We start from the raw sequence: 19563 nt of genomic DNA on the forward strand, positions 1-19563 counted from the left end.
TTTCTTCCTGTTAAAAGGGAGTTTTTCCTTCCCACTGTCGCCAAAGTGCTTGCTCATAGGGGGTCATATGATTGTTGGGTTTTTCTCTGTATCTATGAAGCGCCTTGAGGCGACTTTTGTTGTGATTTGGCGCTATATAAATAAAATTGAATTGAATTGAATTAAATCTCCTGATTAAAATATCCTGAAATAAATTAACTGTAATTGATTCACTGGGACTAGTGCTTTTATATATTGTACCATCGTTTCCGGGGACTTTTTTAAGGATGTGCAACTCTGTAACAATCCTTTGCAAAAGGATCTATGTGGACGTGCATGCAGAGAGGCAGTGAGACACTAGGTGGAGCCACAGGGTTGTGGTTCTCACTCTCCTTTTATGTTCCAGCTCCTCAGTCGCTTCTTCCCACAGGGATGCTTCCAGCAAAAATGAACCGAACATGACATCTCCGTCACACTGAATGCTCACATCAGTTAAAAACTTCTGTGATTATGTAGAGTGAAGCCCCTGGCTGTTTGACAGTTGTCCAATTAGGACTTAGCATGATGAGCGCACTGATTAAACCGGAGAGGGGAATCCTATTATGTCAACATCTTCACCCACTGATGAAAGCTTTAGAAAGGAAGAAGAAGAAAAAAACACATCAGGGAGTTTACAAAGCTAAACCCTCTTGGGGAAGTGCAACCATGAGTCATCAGCAGCACTTGCTTTGCTGTCAATCCAGTGAAACAGACAGTGCTATTATAAGACCACAATCCCTCCCAGAATTGATTTGTCATGACCACAGCATCATCCACAAGTAAGTGAAGGCAGTAAGCCTTACATTTATTCCCTCTTCAGGTTCAGTGATTGTAGTGATTGTCTGCACTTTTTTTCAGTTTATCAGAGCAAACGCACAATAAAGAATAGCGAAGATGGCATACCCTGGAATTTAACCCTAAATACACGGTGTTAGGCTGCTGGATAAAAACAGTGGGTGTTTCTGGTGAAACAGAGGAGAATCGCTCTTGATCTGCTCCACTCTGCGTCTGACTCCCACAACCCCTAAGTTCTAATTATAGTATTCATTGCAGCTATTGCATTTGGAAGATGGTATAACTTTATAAAGCGCTGCACACAGGTATTTTGCTGGTTGCGATTTTTCTTTATAATCCCAGGGCTCTATGGAGAGATAACAGAGGGAGATGTGAATTAGGTCATCTGTACCATCTGTACGTTATTGCTGGAGCTGGCAGCTCTACTCCTAATGGCATCTGCGCAGGGACGTGTGATTTACAGGTTCACAGTCAATGACAGCTCGGACACAGATGAGCACTCCGGCTGCACTGCCGGGTCCCTCCCCTGGGGTTGAAAGCTGTCGACTCCCCTTTTACAACTGAACTCCAGCGTACAGAGAGGAAGACTGGCTTAAAGATGCCGAGCGCATCTCTTCCTCCTCGCACCCACAAAGAGAGTACACCATGGTGCTACAGAGTGAGCAGCAGGAGAAAACAAATCGATAGCGCTGGCAGAGGTTGTCCTTTGCCCTTTGATGCCTCTGCGTAAACAAAGACACTTTGCAGTCCGAAGACCTGACGAAGGCCAAAGCAAAGATCTTCTTTCTGTGTGAAATGTGGCTAAAAAACCCCCCAACAAAAACCAAAAAAAAAGGACAGAAACACAAAGAGTAGAGACTGAGAGAAGAAAGCCTGAGACTGTGTGTGACTTATCATGACATCGCTAAATCTGGTAAATTTTTCTAAGAGGCTTGGAGTCGGTCAGGATTGAGGCCAGCAACCACAAGGTCAGTTAAAATTCCACTCAAGTATATTAAGACATCCATCTGGCACAGCTCAGAGGTACATGTAATTGTGGGAATGTGAATAGATGAACTAGAAATGCTGAGAGGCTATATATTAGGCAAATAAAACCCAGTTTGACAGAAAAAAGAACATTTTAAAAAGAAAAAGAAAACAAAGAGAATAAATAACACAAAGGTCCAAAAATGTCCTCATGAATCCCTTGCTAGGAGTATGTCTTACAAATTTATTGTATGTGACACAGAAGTATGTGAGGTCTCTCGGTTTCCACTGTGTACAGAGCAGTACACAAGCAACAATTTCACCACAGGAGCAGGAAGCAAAATCTGGAGACAACAGGAGCACCACTGATCAGCATTTCAGAAATTATTGTCGAACTCATGCAATATATAAGAGCCCCCCTCGTCACAGCTTTAGACATTTCAACTGCTTTTCTTGAATATAAAATGTGTAAACATATAGAAAATCTTTTGCTCTTTTTGGTTTTTCTTCATACGAGCACTTCCCAGATTTGATCGTTTCCCTTATTAGCTGTATCTTGCAGTGCAAAGCTAAAAATCTGCTTTCTTGTGATAACATCAAGATTAAAAAAAAAAAAAAATCACAGAAAGCTTTCAAAGCTGAGATGAAATTTGAAATTGAAATGTAAAAGCAGCCATTATTTCACCACCAGCTCATTCCATTGTGATGTTAACGGAGGAAAAGGGCATTTATTCTCATGTGCGAACTTGAAAGGCTACTCATAACAAATGGATGAAGCGTTACAGTGGCTATACTGGCTCTCCTTTTTCTGATAGGGACAGCTGATGGATTTTAATGGTGGGAAGGTTTCTGGTGGAGGTGGGGTGGGCGCAGCCGGACTCCCGCGGGGGAGTCCTGGCCCTGAGGATGCAGCAGCAGGTCCGATGTAAGCTTTTATTGCAGAGTTTGGCCACTTTCGCTCTGCTCGTTTCAGCTGGTCCAGAATCGCCCGCGGGGGCTCCAGAAAAGACCTTCCATTCCCGGCTGTCCCTGGAGGAAGGAGTTCTCGAGAGGGCCATGGAGGAGGAGGGGCTGAGCCGAGAAGGAGGCCCCCTGCTGTCGAGGCCCAGGGTGAGGGGCTGGCCGTGACCCTGCATCTGACTCTGATGATGGTGGTGTGGTCTGGGAGTCGTCCTCAAACAGTGAACTCCAAGTAAACTCTGGAAAGCTTTTTTAAATTCCTGGTTGGAGCATGGGTAGATGATGGGGTTGATGCAGCTGTTGAAGTAACCGAGCCAGAAGGTGATCTTGAAGACGGTGTCTGAAGGTCTGTATGCAGGGAAGATTGAACCTGCAGGGACATCAGACACACATCAGAGACATAATAAAAGATAGAGATGACTGGGAGCTCTCGGGGATGATGTGGCCCTCAGGTATATAAATCTGTGGGAGCATTCTGTCGCACAATGTTTGTTTCGCACACCTAAACAGAATCTGCCATTCAAGACATTTTACTAGTCACCTTTCTCGGAACAAATCACTAGCGCTCATCCTCCGGATATGCAATTTATAACAGTTCATCCAGTAGTTATTGAGCTGCTTCAGTCTGGATTGAAGTGGTTAACTGACCAACGCTGCCTCGAGCTGTGCTGTTACTGTGGCTAAACCAAATTTGAGCCAGTTTTCAGAGCTCCAATTACATGCTGTGCTCTATTTGTGTTTTTTTTTTTAAAGAACACATGATCCCTGAGCAAAAATCTGTTCCAGATCTTCCCTTACACACTTTTCTATATTCTTCAGACACTAAGACATAAAAAAAATACAAGGAACCCTTTCTTGAAAAATACAATTATAATTTGGTATGCAGCTCATAAATATGTGGGCGATCCTCCATTGCTTTCGCAATTTACCCCTATTTGGGGAAATGAAAAGTTCACGCCTGGTAAAAGTGATGGAGGATTTGAAATATGGAAAAATAAAGGCATTAAAAAAAATTAAAGACCTATATGCAGATGGCATGCTGCTCACATTTGATCAGTTGTGTAAAAAATATTTAATACCCCCAAAGCACTTTTTTAAATATTTACAGTTGAAAAACTATTTGTCATCAAAGCTGCAAAGGATTGCTGAACTTCCACCATTGACAAAAATAGAGGAGGTATGCATTAAGAATACAAAAGGGAAAGGTTTTCACTCTATATATTATAATTTACTGATGCTTTCCTCCAAAGACTCAGCAGCAGATAAACTGGATGCTTGGAGAAGGGAGATCCAAGAGGACATAGATGAAAATGACTGGAACCAGGCTTGCTTAAAAGCACAAAAACAAACAATAAACACACGCTTTAAACTACTGCAATATAAATGGCTCATGAGAACCTATATAACACCTGTCAAGCTTCATCATATGTCCAATGATATTCCGGCCATCTGTACTAAATGTTTAGTTGAAAAAGGAACTCTTCTTCATTGTCTATGGGAGTGTCCTAAAATCCAGGACTTTTGGAAAGATGTTATCAAATATCTGTCCGAAGTGTTTAAGGTAAAAATCCCTTTAAAAGGAAAACTCTGTGTACTTGGAATATATCCAAGGGAATTTAAGCAATCGGGGAAAAAAACTAAATTACTGGACTATGGACTACTTCAAGCCAGAAGAGCCATTGCGCTATGTTGGAAGAGTATGGATGCTCCCTCCATGGGACTCTGGAAGAAGGAAATTGCAGTCTCTCTAGGCCTGGAAAGACTAACATATATTGCCAAGGGCAAACAATGGGACTTCGTGAATATGTGGAAGCCATATATGGATATTTTAGGGAGTGGAGGTGAAGGACATTTATGAAAAAGAAGGAAAAGAAGAAGGGAAGGAAGGGAAAATCTTGTCTATCCTAACCCATTGTATTTTTGTATTACTGTGAGAACTATGCTCATTTCTACATTTGAATGTGATGTAGGCAGGTCTGATGTATGTATGGATGTGTGAATGTGAGGGTGTTCAACATTTGTTTGTATTGTACTATAAAAAATTTCAATAAAAATATATGGAAAAAAAAAAAAGAACACATGATCCCAAGCTGTTGGAAATCACACCACTTCACCCGTCTACGTGTCACACTTTATTTCTAATTGTTTTATCCAAGTTCCACTTGATAGAAGCTTCCTCTTTGCCGCCAAGGTTAAGGATTTTATTAAAATTGATCCCGGATACTGTGCTGCTTTTGATTAGAGCGAGCGGGGAATGTGAGTGGGATCTTTAATGAAGTGGCAAAGGTAATGGCTTAATGGACGCATTACATGCAGGCCTAGTCCTCATTGTATTCAGTGGCTGGCAGTGAAACATTAAAATAATGAAACGGCTGACTTCATGTGTGGCTGCACTATATCTGTCTATCTGCCATCTATTTTCAGAGGCAGGAGAGAAGCTGCCTTGTGAAATGTTTTATTGGCCAAGCTCCTGAGAGGGTTAAGCCTCGGGAGAAAAAAAAAATGTGATTGTGATATAGAGATGGATAGAAAGAAGAGGCGGAGAGAGTTGGAGAGCAAATTATTTTGTGCCTGGCTATGCAGCTAATGCATTTTATCCCCAGCTGTGCCAAAAACCCCCCAATTCTATTATTGCCCGTACCCCTTGATAGATTCATTGTTGGAATAAAAATAGAAGAGGAGTGCAACTGTTGGGTGAATGTGTTGACGCTTAAACTCAATGATGCATGATGCAGCGGTGTCTGCTGCTGAATGCACACATTTTTGTTTTTTGTTTTTCTGCTGATTGAATTCATTCAGATTGAAAATTTCCAGCCAGCTGCTTGCATGGGATGTGATATTAATCCGGTTTAGCGTCTGCATCCACTGACACTTTTAATTTGAACAGTGCGACATATGTAAGAGTGATGAATATGATCACATGATCAGTGCTCCCTGAATGTGGATATACAGCACGCTGTGTGTTCAGAGCTCTAGATGTTGTGTTTTTGTTGTTCTTAATTTCTCAAAGAGTTTTAAGACTGCATTAAAGTATATCAAGAACTATAGAGAAGACGGGACCAGCATGGAAGCTGCCATCATTGGAAAGAAAATAAGCAAATGTCCCCATATATTTACATCAAGGGCCAAAAAAATAAAAATAAAATCTTCCATAAATCTCTGAAACTGTAACATTTCCAAATTTTTAATCTAATTTAGGTGCTTATGTATTATGTTTATTGTTATTTTGTTTAACCCATTTGTTTCCTGTTTTTCAAACTGATTTTAATCATATTTAAGCTCAATTTAAATATAATCAGTGCCTGTATAACTCTTATTCGTGCTATGTTGCCTTCAGCTGCAATAAGGAAACAAAGGTTGTCTATTTGTTGCTCATTTTGACAGTACTATCTGTATTAAGACTATTACTTCCATACACTCCTGGCCACTTCATTAGATACACCTGTTCAACTGCTTGTTAATGCAAAAAAAAAAAAAAAAGTCAACCAATCACATGGCAGCAACACAATGAATTTAGATATATATGCATGGTTGCGATGACAGGCTGAAGTTGACTTTTTCAGATTTTCTCTGAAAAAGGGAAAATAGAGAAGACAAGAAGAATCCTGTGCTGTAACAATCAGACAGTAGGGTTAGAATTTGACATAAACAACATGAAAGCACTGATCAGTGCTTTCATGTATCAACGTTTCAGGCTGTTTCTGCTGGTGGTGCAATGATGTGAGGGATATTGGGGCCCCTTATTACCAAATGAGCATCGTTTAAACACCACTCTGAGTATTGTCACTGACTGAGTAATGTGGTCATATAGGGAGGGACATCATCCCTTTATGACAATAGTGTGCCCATGTTCTGATGACTACTTCCAGCAGGATAACGCACCATGTCACAAAGCGCACATCATCTCAAACTGGTTTCTTGAACATGACAATGAGTTCACTGGACTCTAACGGGCTCCACAGTCATAAGATCTCAATCCAATAGAGCACCTCTGGGATGTGGCCGAACAGGAGATTCACATCTCATCTCCAGCACCTCGTTGAATCTTTGCAACGAAGAATTAAAGCAGTTGTAAAGAAAAAAGGGGACCAAGGCAATGCTAGCAAGGTGTACTGAAGAAAGTGGCCAGTGAGTCTATATTATGGAATGCTTTCAGTCTTAAAATATGCTAGAAAATTGTTTAGTAAAATTCATTTAAAGGTAGTAAGGCTTGATTGCTTGGTCACTTGGTCAAGTACCAGTCTGAGATATTATAGTTTTATTTAAATCCTTTTCATTCATTTTCTTATCATCTTCAGTTTTAGTATCATTTTTGGAATTATTGTATTCACTACAGTGGTTATATTTACTTGTATAGTATTTCAGTTTTCTATTCTTTTTATTATTAATATTATGTAGCACTCTGTGTGCCCTTAACTTGAAAAACTGGAAAAAAAATAAATGAATGCTGCAGATGACCTTTAAATGAAATATGAATGGATTGCCATGGTATATAATTAAACAGATTTTCTATCAGTCTTTGTGCTAGCTATTTTTCTTTTGCTTTTCCCTTTTATTTATGTTGTTTTCTTAGCAGTGAGGTTTTTAAGGTTTGAGTTTAACTTGAAGCAAACCAAACTGAGCACAGAGTTCTGACGCTAGGCCTCTAGCAAGGTTGGGTGAAGTGTAGGCAGGTGACTGGCTTCGGTCTCACAAGAAATTTCAGGCGTTTTCCTCGTTGCTGTCTGGTTGCTGAGTGTGTTGCTCCTGGCAAGCATGTCTTATTTCTCCTAGCGGGTTAGGCTAGCAAGCCAGATGGGCTCTGCATACCCAATCACCTAACGCTGCCTATTACGCAACCTTGATAAGCCTGTACCCCTTCCTGCTGTTAATTGTCTGCAGAGGCTAAATTCATAAACAGCTTCTCTCACACAGGTTTGAAGATTTCTTTGTCCCCTGCAGCCGTTACCTTACGCTCACTCTTTTAGCTCGACCCCAACAGCCAATCACATTACAGCCAAAACCACTTCACGTGTGATTAAAAAGCTCCATGACATCTCCCCTGCAGGGTTATCTCCATTTGTAACTCTGGACTGGTTCCTGTGCAAATGTTATTTTTTTCCATCTCTCCCTAGAAGTCCAGTTCAGACCACCTTAACTTAACCATCCGTGATACATGCTGGAGCTGAGCAGGCTGTAGGGAAAGATTGTGCTTGTGTTGCCACATCTCCTGTGTTTTAAGTGTACTGTGTGCACACTGAGAGTAGACTTTTAACTTTCTGTGACTTTGTGAACAATGTGTTGGCTATTTTGCAGATTACATCATCTCCATTTTAAATTTGAGTACATATTTGAGTATGATGTATGGACAAAAAGGCCATACCTCTTAAACTTTGAATTCATGTGTTTTCAGTCCTGTTGCCACAGATTTATCCATGCAGTCTACCTGTAAAACTACTGAAAGAATTAATGTTTTAAAGAGCACGGTGCTGTAACAGATGGTAGTATTGTAACGAGTCAGTCTGTGAAATTTCTTTCATCCTAGATATATCACTGCCACTTTCATGTGATTTTGTGCAAAGTGGAAACATTTAGGAGGCACAGCAACTCGGTCACGAAGTGGCAGACCACGTGAAGTTACGTAGCAGGGTCACCAAGTGCGTAAAAGTATCTGACGCTCTTCTGACTTCATGACTGCAGAGCTCCAAACCTCCTCTGGCATCAACATTAGCATAAAAACTGTGCACCGTGAGCGTTGTGGCATGGTCTTCCATGGTCGAGCAGCTCCTGTAGGTGTAATGTGTAGGTGGGCCAGTACTTTTGTCCATATGCTTCAGTAATATTTTAGTGTTCAGAGTGGGCGTGTTGGTAAAAGTTCCATATTTGCAGTAAATTACAGACATTTGCTAAAATACTATCCTTGCTCTGTCACAGTTAAATTGTGCAGCTTCTGTTTTATTTACCTTCATGTTAGAAAAGCAAATCTGCGACACCACAAGTTGGTAGCTGGGTTATTAACTATCATGCTAGTGGTCATAATCTGCTTATCTGCTTTAATCTGCTAAAAAGGGAAAGTTAATTTCAGGCTGTTTGGCTGATGTTTTTTGTACATTTTGTTTCATTTAAGATGAGAGTAATGAATGATGACTGTATTCAACTAACATTTTTTTTCAGTTGTTAATTTGAGAATTTAAAGTTAAATTACATGTGCTTGTCCAAAGTAAAAGAGCCCCAACAATAAACTTCTCTTTTTATAACTAAAATAATAAAAATAAAGACCCAACACTAAGTTAATTAAGCTGAGAATATTTTGGCTGGATTAGTAGGTGTGTTTATTTCACTGCAATCAAATGGAACATGTAGAATATAATCAAAATATTTTAATTGGGGAAATATTTTAACTTCAAACTGCAGGATGCATGTTTTTCCTAAAGCCTCATTTTTATCATTCTTTCACTTTTATCAGACTTCAGTCCACTGAAGTCTTTTTCTGATTTAAGTTAAGTATAGAACATGAATGGGTTGTCTACTAACCAGAAAGTTTAATCAGCAGCTCCTCCAGGCTGCATGCTGAAGTGTCCCCGGGGGAAGTTACCGAACCCCAAATAGCCTCCAGTGCAACCATCAGTGTATGTGTGATAGATGAATAAAATAAGAACCACCTAACACATAGATATTTGACCCATTGTTCATTTAAAAATGTTTATCAGCATGTGTCTACAGGGCTGTGTGTAATTCCCCTGCTCTTTCTCCCAAAGTTCCTGTCTTTCTTCTCAATACATCCAAAAATAACTCTTAGGGGGGAAAAAAAGGTTCACCATCTCTAGTTTAAAAAGACACTCGACACCCACTGACACTCTGAGTCAGAGGTTTTTAAGAATAAAGACTCCTGGCTGGGGCTGGAGACAGGAAACATTTCAGTTCATCTTCAGTTTCTTAACATATCACGATAACACGAGGACACCCTGTGAAGCTGTTCTTTATGTCAGCGAGGGCATGCTTCACGCTACGGTGACACTGTCGCCTCTCAGCCACCTGTTTCCTTCCAAAGAGATTGTTGTTAGCTTAACTGTTGATGCCAAATTGGCCTTGGGTGTGGTAGTGAGTGAGTGATTGTCTGTCTCTCTGTGTTATCCCCATGATGGACTGGGTACCTGTTTAGCGTGTCCTCTGCCTCTCATCCATTGTCAGCTGAGATTGGCTCTAGCCCCCACCACCTGACCCTGAACTGGCTAAATGGTAAAGAAAATAAACTGATTGATGCTTTGCACGTGTTGTAGTTCCAAAGAAGGACTCGGTACATATCAAGGACAATTCACAGATAGGTACAGAGCCTTTTAACACCCATTTAAATTACTTCCATAATTAAAGTCTTGTAATTATTACATTGGATCTGCTTCCACTTCCCCCTAACCCTAGCATCCTCTTCTGTCACACCAACCCTCTGCATGCCTGGCTTCACTTCACATCTTCTCTTTGGTCTTCCTCTTTTCCTCCTGCCTGTCAGCTCCATCCTCAACATTCTTTATCCAGTGTATCCACTATCACTCCTCTGCACATGTCCAAACTATCTCAGTCTTGCCTCTCAGCCCACAGTTATTATGGATATTAATTTAAATAATATCTACTCCATAATCGAAATGATGCAATCAAGACTTATCCAGCTGTACACGTCAGAACTACACCAGTGCTTTGTGATTCATTGCTGAATCTATCATTGTCCACAGACTTATGTGGCAGCGGTATGCACTGTGACGCCAGTATTAGTAAGGGAGCATTCGTGAGCCGAGGCTTTGCCTCATTTGCCAGTCAGGAGCTACTCAGCCAAATGGTGGCAGCTATATTTACAAGCATGAGAGCATGGAATAAATACAAACCCTGCAGGATTTGTTAGGATTTTGCCATATCTCATATCTACTTGGTTCAGATTTCCTTTTCGCATGATTGACAACAGCACTTGCAGCGCACAGGTCTACAAGTCGTTTGATTATTTCCCTTTGAGCTCATCTTCATTGAACCCGGTGCACTTGAAGACTTAAAGACCATCATATGAAGTCTGGCCTCAGTCCGAAAGGCTTTATCTGTCACTAAAGATCTGCCCCCATGATGAAGGGAGTCACAAACACGAGGGAGAAAAATGGCTCGACATGCCATTCAAGGGTCTGGTTTGAAATATATCTTGGTCTCAATTTTAGTCCTTTTGTTTACAGACGGGGAGCAGTGGAGGATGACAGTGATCTGAAAGATTTATAGAGCCTATTTATAGAACGACTACCTGGCCGAGTCGAAAGCATTTACTACAGCGCTCCAGAGGCTACAAGCTCGTCTGAATGCGAGTAACCTCAATGTCATCCCACAAAGGAGGCATTCACTTAACATCATCTAACTATGAAATTAGCCAGCACTTAAAAACATGACCGTAGAATAAATTGATCAATGAGTATGTCATGGGAATAAATTCAGATGTTGAATTGCTTCCTGAAAGTGGTCTGACTCATGCGTTGGAGTAGGTAATCACATATATGGACCTATTTTTAATTTGTGAAACGTTATTGATTAAATGGTTGCAGAGGGTATCATTGACTGTCTGTGCTCCAGTGACATTTCTAAGAAATATGCATTTTTTTCCCCCATTGATACTGAGAGTTAGATGAAATGAGAGTATTTGTCCATTCAATGGGAAACCAGAGGCAGGAGTTAAGGCAGGTGACAACACCAGATCCAATGAAACCGTAATTTCCCATTTTTACACCCGGGTTCTCAAATCCATTAAACAAAAATGTGGTGTCAGGATTCAAATTTCACTCCTTGAAAAGACTTCATTTGATCCAAAATGCTGCAGAGACAGAACTGACAGGGACTAGAAAGTGAGAGCACATTTTTCCCTAACTGGCTTTTCTCCCCTGGCTTCCTGTTAAATCCAGAATCAATCCTTCTCCTCACATACAAGGTTTTTTAATAATCAGGCCCCATCTTATCTTAAAGACCTCATAGTGCCGTATCACCCCAATGGAGCTCTTCACTCTCAGACTGCGGGCTTACTTGTTGTCCTAGAGTATTTAAAAGTAGAACGGTAGGCAGCGCCTTCAGCTTTTACGCCTCTCTTCTGTGAAACCAGCTCCCAGTTTGGATTGAGACAGACACCCTCTCTACTTTTAGCATTAGACTTAAAACTTTCCTTTTTGATAGAGCTGGATCAGGTGACCCTGAATCCTGACCTTAGTTACGCTGCAATAGACCTCAGCTGCTGCTGAGTGTTTCTTCTTCACTCTCTTCTTTGCAATACCTGTGTGTTTATATAGCACTCTGCATTTAATCATTAGTTATTAATTATCTCTGTCTCTCTTCCAAAGTGTGTCTTTTGCCTGGCCTTCCTCCCATCTCCCCCCAACCATTTGCAGCAGTAGTTGTCCCTCCCTGAGCCTGGTTTTTGCTAGTTTTTCCTTCCCACTGTCGCCAAAGTGCTTGCTCATAGGAATTGTCTGATTGTTAGGGTTTTTCTGTACTACTGTAGGGTCATTACCTTGTTCTATAAAGTGCCTTGAGGTGACTGTCATTGTGATTTGGTGCTATATAAATAAAATAAAATTGCACTGAAGTGAAGTAACCTTCCTTTCCAAACTGTTGAGGTATTCCCTTTCAGTCTTGTAAGTAATATATTTTCTGCTCTGGTTAAAATTAGATTTGCCCTGAGAAATCTGGCTCTTGACATTAGGAATTACATGCAAGATGAACATGATAATACTCACCAATGGGTAGCACCAGGAAGAAGGGGAGCCAGCACAACACGAAGCAGCCAACCACAATGCCCAAGGTCTTGGCAGCCTTCTTCTCACGAGAGAATTTCAGCAGCTTCAGAGCAAAATGTGTGCGATTGCGAAGGGCCTCGTCATCTGAGACAGTTGCATTGCCTCGGTGTATCCTGAGAATCACTTGCTCTGAATCTGACTTCTCTGTCTTGTGGCCCTCTCTCAGGCCCTGGCTCTCTCTGTGAGCTACCACATAGACCCGACAGTACATTACCAGTATGATGGTCAGAGGAAGGTAGAAGGAGCCCACTGCAGAGAAGATCGCGTAGCCCGGCTCCTCTGTGATCTTACAAATGGACTCGTCCTCGGGCGGTGCCTCTTTCCAGCCAAACAAAGGTCCAATAGATATGATGACAGACAGCACCCAGAGCAGCATCAGTGCCAAGAAAGCCCTGCGTTTTGTAACGATTGATGGGTAACGCAGGGGGTAGCTTACTCCAATGTAGCGGTCCACAGATATTACACAGAGGCTCATGATAGAAGCCGTGCAGCAGAGCACATCCACAGCTGCCCAAACATTACAAAAAACCCGTCCAAATACCCATCGATCCAGGATTTCCAAAATGGCAGAGAACGGCAGTACGGTGGAGCTCAGCAGCAAATCTGCCACTGCCAGATTAACTATGAAATAATGCGTGACTGTCCGCAGGTGTCGATGGCAAACCACCGAGAGGATCACCAGAATGTTTCCCACGACTCCAAACCCAATGAAGAGACCAAGCACCAGACCCAAAACCACAGCCTTGACCACATTGAGCTCTGGGACTAAAACGTGGCTGCAGTTGGAACAGTTCTGTGTCAGGGGAGCTGGGGTCATATTGTCCAGCACAGGAATCATTAGTTCCAGTACAATGCTGGTACTCAACAACTGGCCTGTGCAGAAGTGGTAGACTGAAGCGCACACCTATTTAAGTTCACTACTAGAGAGAGTAGACATCAGGCCATTCTCATAAAAGCCATTAGAGTAATGATCACATTAAGTCTGTCTTGTCAAAACATAATTTGAATGATGATGCCTCGAGCAAATGAGCCATTACGTTGGCAATGCATCAAGGAAAATAAAAGGACAAGTTGCATGCAGAACCACTGAAAGAGAAATATAATATATGCAAACGAAAACTACTGAGCTAAAATCGAGTAATCCATCTTGAAAATGTTAATGATGTTAAAACTGACTGTTTTTATGCAGCTGGTACAAACCACTGTTAAAAATGCATTACAAATACAAGAGACAGATTGGAGGTGAGCGATTTAGGAAGTCTTTGAATGTTCTCTGAACCAAAAAAATACATGAAAAAAATCACTGTTTGGACTGAAAATTAAAGTCTGTTGAAACCAGTTTTCCTGGGAGCAGCAGGTGAGAAATCAACATCCAGGCTTGTGTGTTGAACGCAGCTTCAGCTTCAGTAACGTCCAGCGCCTTTGAAAAGAGAAACAGAAGAAGACACGTCCGTCACATACAGTGAAACATGAAAGCATTCATCCTTGTTCAGCTCATTGTTTTTTTGTATACTGCTGCTCAGCTCTATCAAGAAGGTGGGCGGGAGACAATGTCTGAGCCACAGCTGTTGTCAAATCAATGTCACCACTGTCTCGTCTTGATAATGGGATCAACCCAAAGTGAGGCTAACAAACTGAGAAACTAACAGTTCTGTGAAAACTTTTCACAGGACTATACAGGCTGGTGAAAAACACCCCATTCATTAGCTTGTGGAGCTGCTTTTAGCAGCAGTAACTAGAATAAAGTTTTTTTCTGTTCAACTTCATCCGTTTCTCACACTTTTATCAAAGACCTTTGGCCCACTCTGTTTGCGTGCATTCATTTATGTGTGCAGACAGCTCTCTTTAAGGTTCCCCCACAGCACCAGATTGGAGGAGTCTGGACTTTGACTGAATTATTGCAACAGCTTTTGCCACCATTGTGCTGTTTGGGTCACACATTTGACTCTAAAATACTTTTGCATACAGTAGTGTTCATTGCTCAATGACTACAAGGTGCCTAAGTCCTGTGTCTGCAGAACAAGCCCCAATCATCAGCCCTCCACACCGTGCTGACAGTTCTATGAGGTGTTGATAAGCTGTGTTTGGTTTTCATCAAATGTGGTCCTGTGGATTCTGGCCAAGCAGCTGCACTTTGGTCTCTACTATCCAAAGCACATTGTTCAAGTGGTTTGTTCATATGCTACTTTGCAAACCTGAGCTATTTTCTCCTGGTAACACTTCACAACAAGCCATTCTTGTTCATTCTTTGTCTAATTGTACAAAAACAAGAGTTGTAGCTCTTGTTTTTGTTTTTTGTTTTTCAATTTCTCCGAGAATCTGATCATCTGAGAACTTGTGGAGAATTTTTCTTGGATGTCCACTTCCGAGAGGATTGTGGCATTTTGTTAGTACACACCTGACTGCTCTTGGCCAGGAAACTGCCAAAAATATTTACTTTTATAGAGTTTCTCGTGCTTCCTGATCATCTAGTGCAGGGGTGTCCAATTCCAGGCCTCAAGGGCCAGTGTCCTGCATATTTTAGATGTCACCCTTCAAGACATGTTGAAGAGGTAATTTAGCCATTTAAATCAGCTGTGTTGGATCAAGGACACATCTAAAACCTGCAGGACACCAGCCCATAAGGCCTGGAATTGGACACCCCTGATGTAGTGCATTGATTACCATAACCAAGATGCTACTTACCCTCACAATTTGGATAGAAGCAGTAAGGGTGTACTTAGTTTTTCACAGGACTGCACAGATACCTGTGAAAACTTTCTTTTTCCCAGTATGCGGAATACCACTTCATCATTACAATACACAGTGAGCCAAAACCACAATAGCTGAAGTCTCAACAATGCAGCAATCAGAAGGCTCGGTGTGTATTATATGTTCTTCAAGTGACCTATAATACATCAGGATATGCTTGACTTTGCTCTTGATCCCTCCTTTAAATCAATATCATACCACGACCTTTATACAGACACAGGTCAAAACAACCCACGTTATTACAGCTCCACCATTTGTTAAGGGTTGTCACAGTCTGTGCTCCTTATGTTTGTAAAGAACACATTAGTTTGACATCTTGGGAAAATATGCCAAGCTAGATCAAAATATTGATACCACTGTCATAACATGGCAGAGTCCCAAGAAAAATAAATCTGCCTACCAGGAAGTTATCAGTCCAGCACAGCTTCATCATATAATCTTATATAGCACTTTTCTACTATAGCTGAGCACTCAAAAGAGCTTTACATAACATGCCTAATTCACCCATTTATACAAGCACCTTTTACCACACCTGGTAAATATCATATCAAACAAACATGAAGTTTCAGACTCAAACATCCTAAATGTTGAGCATTGTCTGCTAGCACTAGCTCCACATGCAAGAAAAATATAACAGATGTATTTAACAAAAGGAAGCACAATTTCCCGAATCGACCCCTCTGCTTTATGGGAGCTCATAACATTTGCAGTTATTTTTGGTGATTTTATCTCGCGGTAAGGGCATAACTTATCCCATTATTCTGAGATAAAACAGTGCTTGTTTTGTCATGATAGGAAGTTCATTTTCTTTAGAAATCACACAAAAACAAAAGTTTGTTTTCTTGTCATTTATCGGGGATTAGGAGTGCAGTTCCAGCCCGGTCAAACTACAGGGGAGCTAGGGGGAAGGTTAGTAGGACAGGGACCCCCCCGAAAAGAAAAAAGAAAGCTTTTCAAAATTTATGAGGGAAGCCGAGGTCCCAAAAATATTGACAATATGCTATTTTCCCTATGCATTTCTATTTCTGTTTCATTTCATAATCACCCGTCATGCATAAAATTAGTATATTCCTAATGTGTGATTCATGCATGAGGGTGATTCATCACTAACTTTAATAACGACACCAGCGTAGGTTCTATTCTTGTCGAGCTTGGCTTCCCTTCCCACCTTTGTAAAGCAGAAAATAAATTGAACCGTAACACTCAGGAAAGCCAAGGCGCACTTAATTTCACACAGGAAGGTAGATTGGTAAACGCTCCCCCTCTCTCTTTATCAGCAATAAAGTAAACTTATTACTGAAATGAACGGCTTCTTTCTCCTCGCCGCTCTCCACGCGGCGGCTATTTTTAGATGCTTTGGTCAGTCGTTATTATTCTTATTCACAGGATGATAAATAAAGCTAAGCAAAGTGGTTTATAAATTGTTTAAGGCTATGAAGAAAAAACAAAGTTAACTCTCCTGAAGCTAATATCTCCTCAACATGGTGGATCAACACTATTAAAAACACATCACACTGTACTTCAATCAGCGTCTAACATGGCAGTAGATTCAAATAACATTCAAATGGGTCCTTATTTAAGGAGAAGACTAGACCATCTAAAACTCCACAGTTGAGCACACTTCCTCCTCAGTAATCAGATGAGGGGATCGGTCATCTCCAAGGCTGCCAAGTTACTTTGTGATTGAGAAAACAAAGTCAGGTTTCTATGATATATATTGAGAGTATAAAAGAAGCAATCTGTTATCAGAAGAGAGCGAGTTTATATAAATAATTCATAATCTTGAGATAACGGCTTAAACAAAGTAATTCCCAGAAGAGCCATTTTTTGGCTTCTGCATATTTTTGGTCAGGAAAGGTAATTACAATCTCTTTTCCCCCCCATTGTGGCAATGTGTTTGTATAAGATAAGAAAAAAGAGGAATTTAGTTGCAAAGTTAAATTTACACGGATTGTTATTTGGAATTTATCCTCACACAGTTCAAATTTAAACTGCTCCCTCTGACTTTGATGCACTGGATTAATTAGGATTTGTGGGCTTTAGCACTGCAGTGCGAAAGCCCACTTGAATCTTGATAGATCATTCATCTTCTTTTTCTTCTCTTTGTTTCAAATTCATCTCATTTTTAAGGGGGCTAGTTCTCAAAAAACTTGTGAATATTGTAAAACATATGCATCAGAACTGGGGAAGCAGTCTCTGCTGAACACAGTCTGGGCGTTTCTCAGTCAAGGAGGCCTTTTCTTCACTGTTAGACCACAGTCTCTGTTGTTTCTGATCCTGCAGTAGTTGAGACCAAGCAGCAACATCCTGGGCTGAAGATGAAGGCAACACTGAAGTGCCAAAAAATACACTGCCTGATGTGTCCACTTGAGGCTAACTCCCTGAGAAAACTCAGTTCCTATAGACTTGCATGTAAAAATGAGCAGCTTTTTAGTAGAAATAAGCCTTTTTAGAGAAATCTTCACACAGACACACTGATCAGTAAGCATTTTGAACCAGTTTTACTTCCTGACTCCAAATCTGAAACTGTTTTTGTCTCGCGGATGTGTTTATTTATTTATTTGTCTTAGTTATGATGTTCCAAGTATTTTACAACTAGGATGACCGAACAGAAATCTGAAGCGTTTCAGGATTTAAGACCTAATTTGGATCTCAAGAAAAGGAAAATCTAAATTAAGGAAGGTGTTTTTGTCCTGAAGTCCGTGAACTGATGCTTGACGATGAGTGCAAAAGGAAACTGAAGCCAGCTCAATCAGCAAAATGGGAATCACTGGTACGGGTTATCAAGAAATTTCTTGGAAATCATGGAGCAGAGAATTATGCTGAGGTTGTGGAAACATGCTGAAAGCATATCAGCTCCTGAGTGCTAGAATATCACTAAAGATGCACTTTTTACATTCTCATGTCAACTGTTTTCCCACCAAACCTGCACAATGTCAGTGAGAAGTATGGGGAAAGATTTCACTGAGATATAGAAGTGACGGAAAACCAATATCAGGGAAAATTTCTCCAGAGCATTATGGGGGACTACTGTTGGTTCGTGCAAAGAGAGATGTGCACATTTTGACCTGCTTTAATTTCAGCTAAATTGACAGAAATACACTTTCATCCATCTCTGGTATTGTTTTCTGGTTTGGTTTCAGATTAAATACATTATTGTTGGGAAATAGCTAAAATTCCAGACGTTGCATCATTACATCAGTGACGTCACTGATGTAATGATGCAACCTTAAATCAAATTTTATGTCTGAGAACAGAGTAAAAAATAGATACAGAGCTGGTTGTAAGTTCCCAGTTCAAACTAAAAATATTTTGTGATCTGGTATCTCTATCTGTCTCATGCACAAATAATCTGTGGAAACATTTTGCTAATAACTTAGCACCTGGACCTCTTATCTACATATAGTCATTTGATAGCAGTGGATATAAAGCTAAACCTAAGGCTTCTGGTCAGGACTACACAATGCTGTACTACTGCCACTGGTCCTGAACACAGCTTATAGTGGTGAAGAATATTTTGCTTTAAGTTTCATCCGAATGTATAGAATCCATGTGGATATGATACATGTGGATGGAAACTTTTACAATCCATTCCCTAAACCCAACAGGAAGTTGGATATTTTGAATTTACTGTCAAATTGTTTATTTATTACTCAACTACTTTGGTATAGTATGAATGGGTATGGAGTATGTCTTTATCAGCAGGAAAAGTGGTAAAACTTATAGTGGTAAAAATAGAGTTAAGTCCAAAAATGTATGCCCTCCTTGAATCTGGGCCATCCAGAGACTGAGATAGGAGTCTTTGCTGGGCCGATTCTGACCCCCGAGCCTTATGTTTGACACTGCTGGAATAAAGGAAGCCAGCCACATGAGACAATAAAGTTCAATGACTCCACTACAGCATGCCCAACGTGCATGGAGGTACGAGGGCCTGATTGATGCTTGCACAACTTAATTTGGAATGTTTGAATGTCTTCTGACTTTTAAACAATGTCTTAGTGCCGCATAAACTCCTCCACTTTGACAGATGTGAAATTAATCTCGTCAGTGCAGATTATATAAATGTAGATTAGATAAGACTAGTAAAAGTAGAGTGGCCATGTTGACGAATTTTGGATTTTGTTAAGCTGCTTTATTTCAAACCAAATTAAAAGTTCATCTGAGTTGTCCTCTTTTCCACTGACATTGTCTCTATCTATCTATCTATCTATCTATCTATCTATCTATCTATCTATCTATCTATCTATCTATCTATCTATCTATCTATCTATCTATCTATCTATCT

The 19563-nt window shown here is 40.6% G+C and overlaps 1 protein-coding gene across 2 annotated transcripts in view; it reads right to left on the reverse strand.

The window, feature by feature from the left end:
* Window positions 1-2003: 2003 nt before the first annotated feature.
* The window catches only part of adra1aa (adrenoceptor alpha 1Aa), a 20125-nt gene continuing 2565 nt past the window's right edge, over window positions 2004-19563 (reverse strand). For both annotated transcript variants that reach the window (XM_005922748.2, XM_042221201.1), the window contains exons 2-3: window positions 12468-13947; window positions 2004-3109 (exon numbers count right to left, since the gene is read on the reverse strand). In XM_005922748.2, the coding sequence (XP_005922810.1) occupies window positions 2568-3109; window positions 12468-13365 (1440 nt within the window). In that variant the 5' untranslated portion in view covers window positions 13366-13947 and the 3' untranslated portion in view covers window positions 2004-2567. The remainder of the gene's footprint in view (window positions 3110-12467; window positions 13948-19563) is intronic.

The sequence above is a fragment of the Haplochromis burtoni genome, unplaced genomic scaffold (genome assembly GCF_018398535.1).
Source record: "Haplochromis burtoni strain Fernald_Lab_line unplaced genomic scaffold, NCSU_Asbu1 Contig_62, whole genome shotgun sequence".
In the NCBI taxonomy this organism is placed as follows: domain Eukaryota; kingdom Metazoa; phylum Chordata; class Actinopteri; order Cichliformes; family Cichlidae; genus Haplochromis; species Haplochromis burtoni.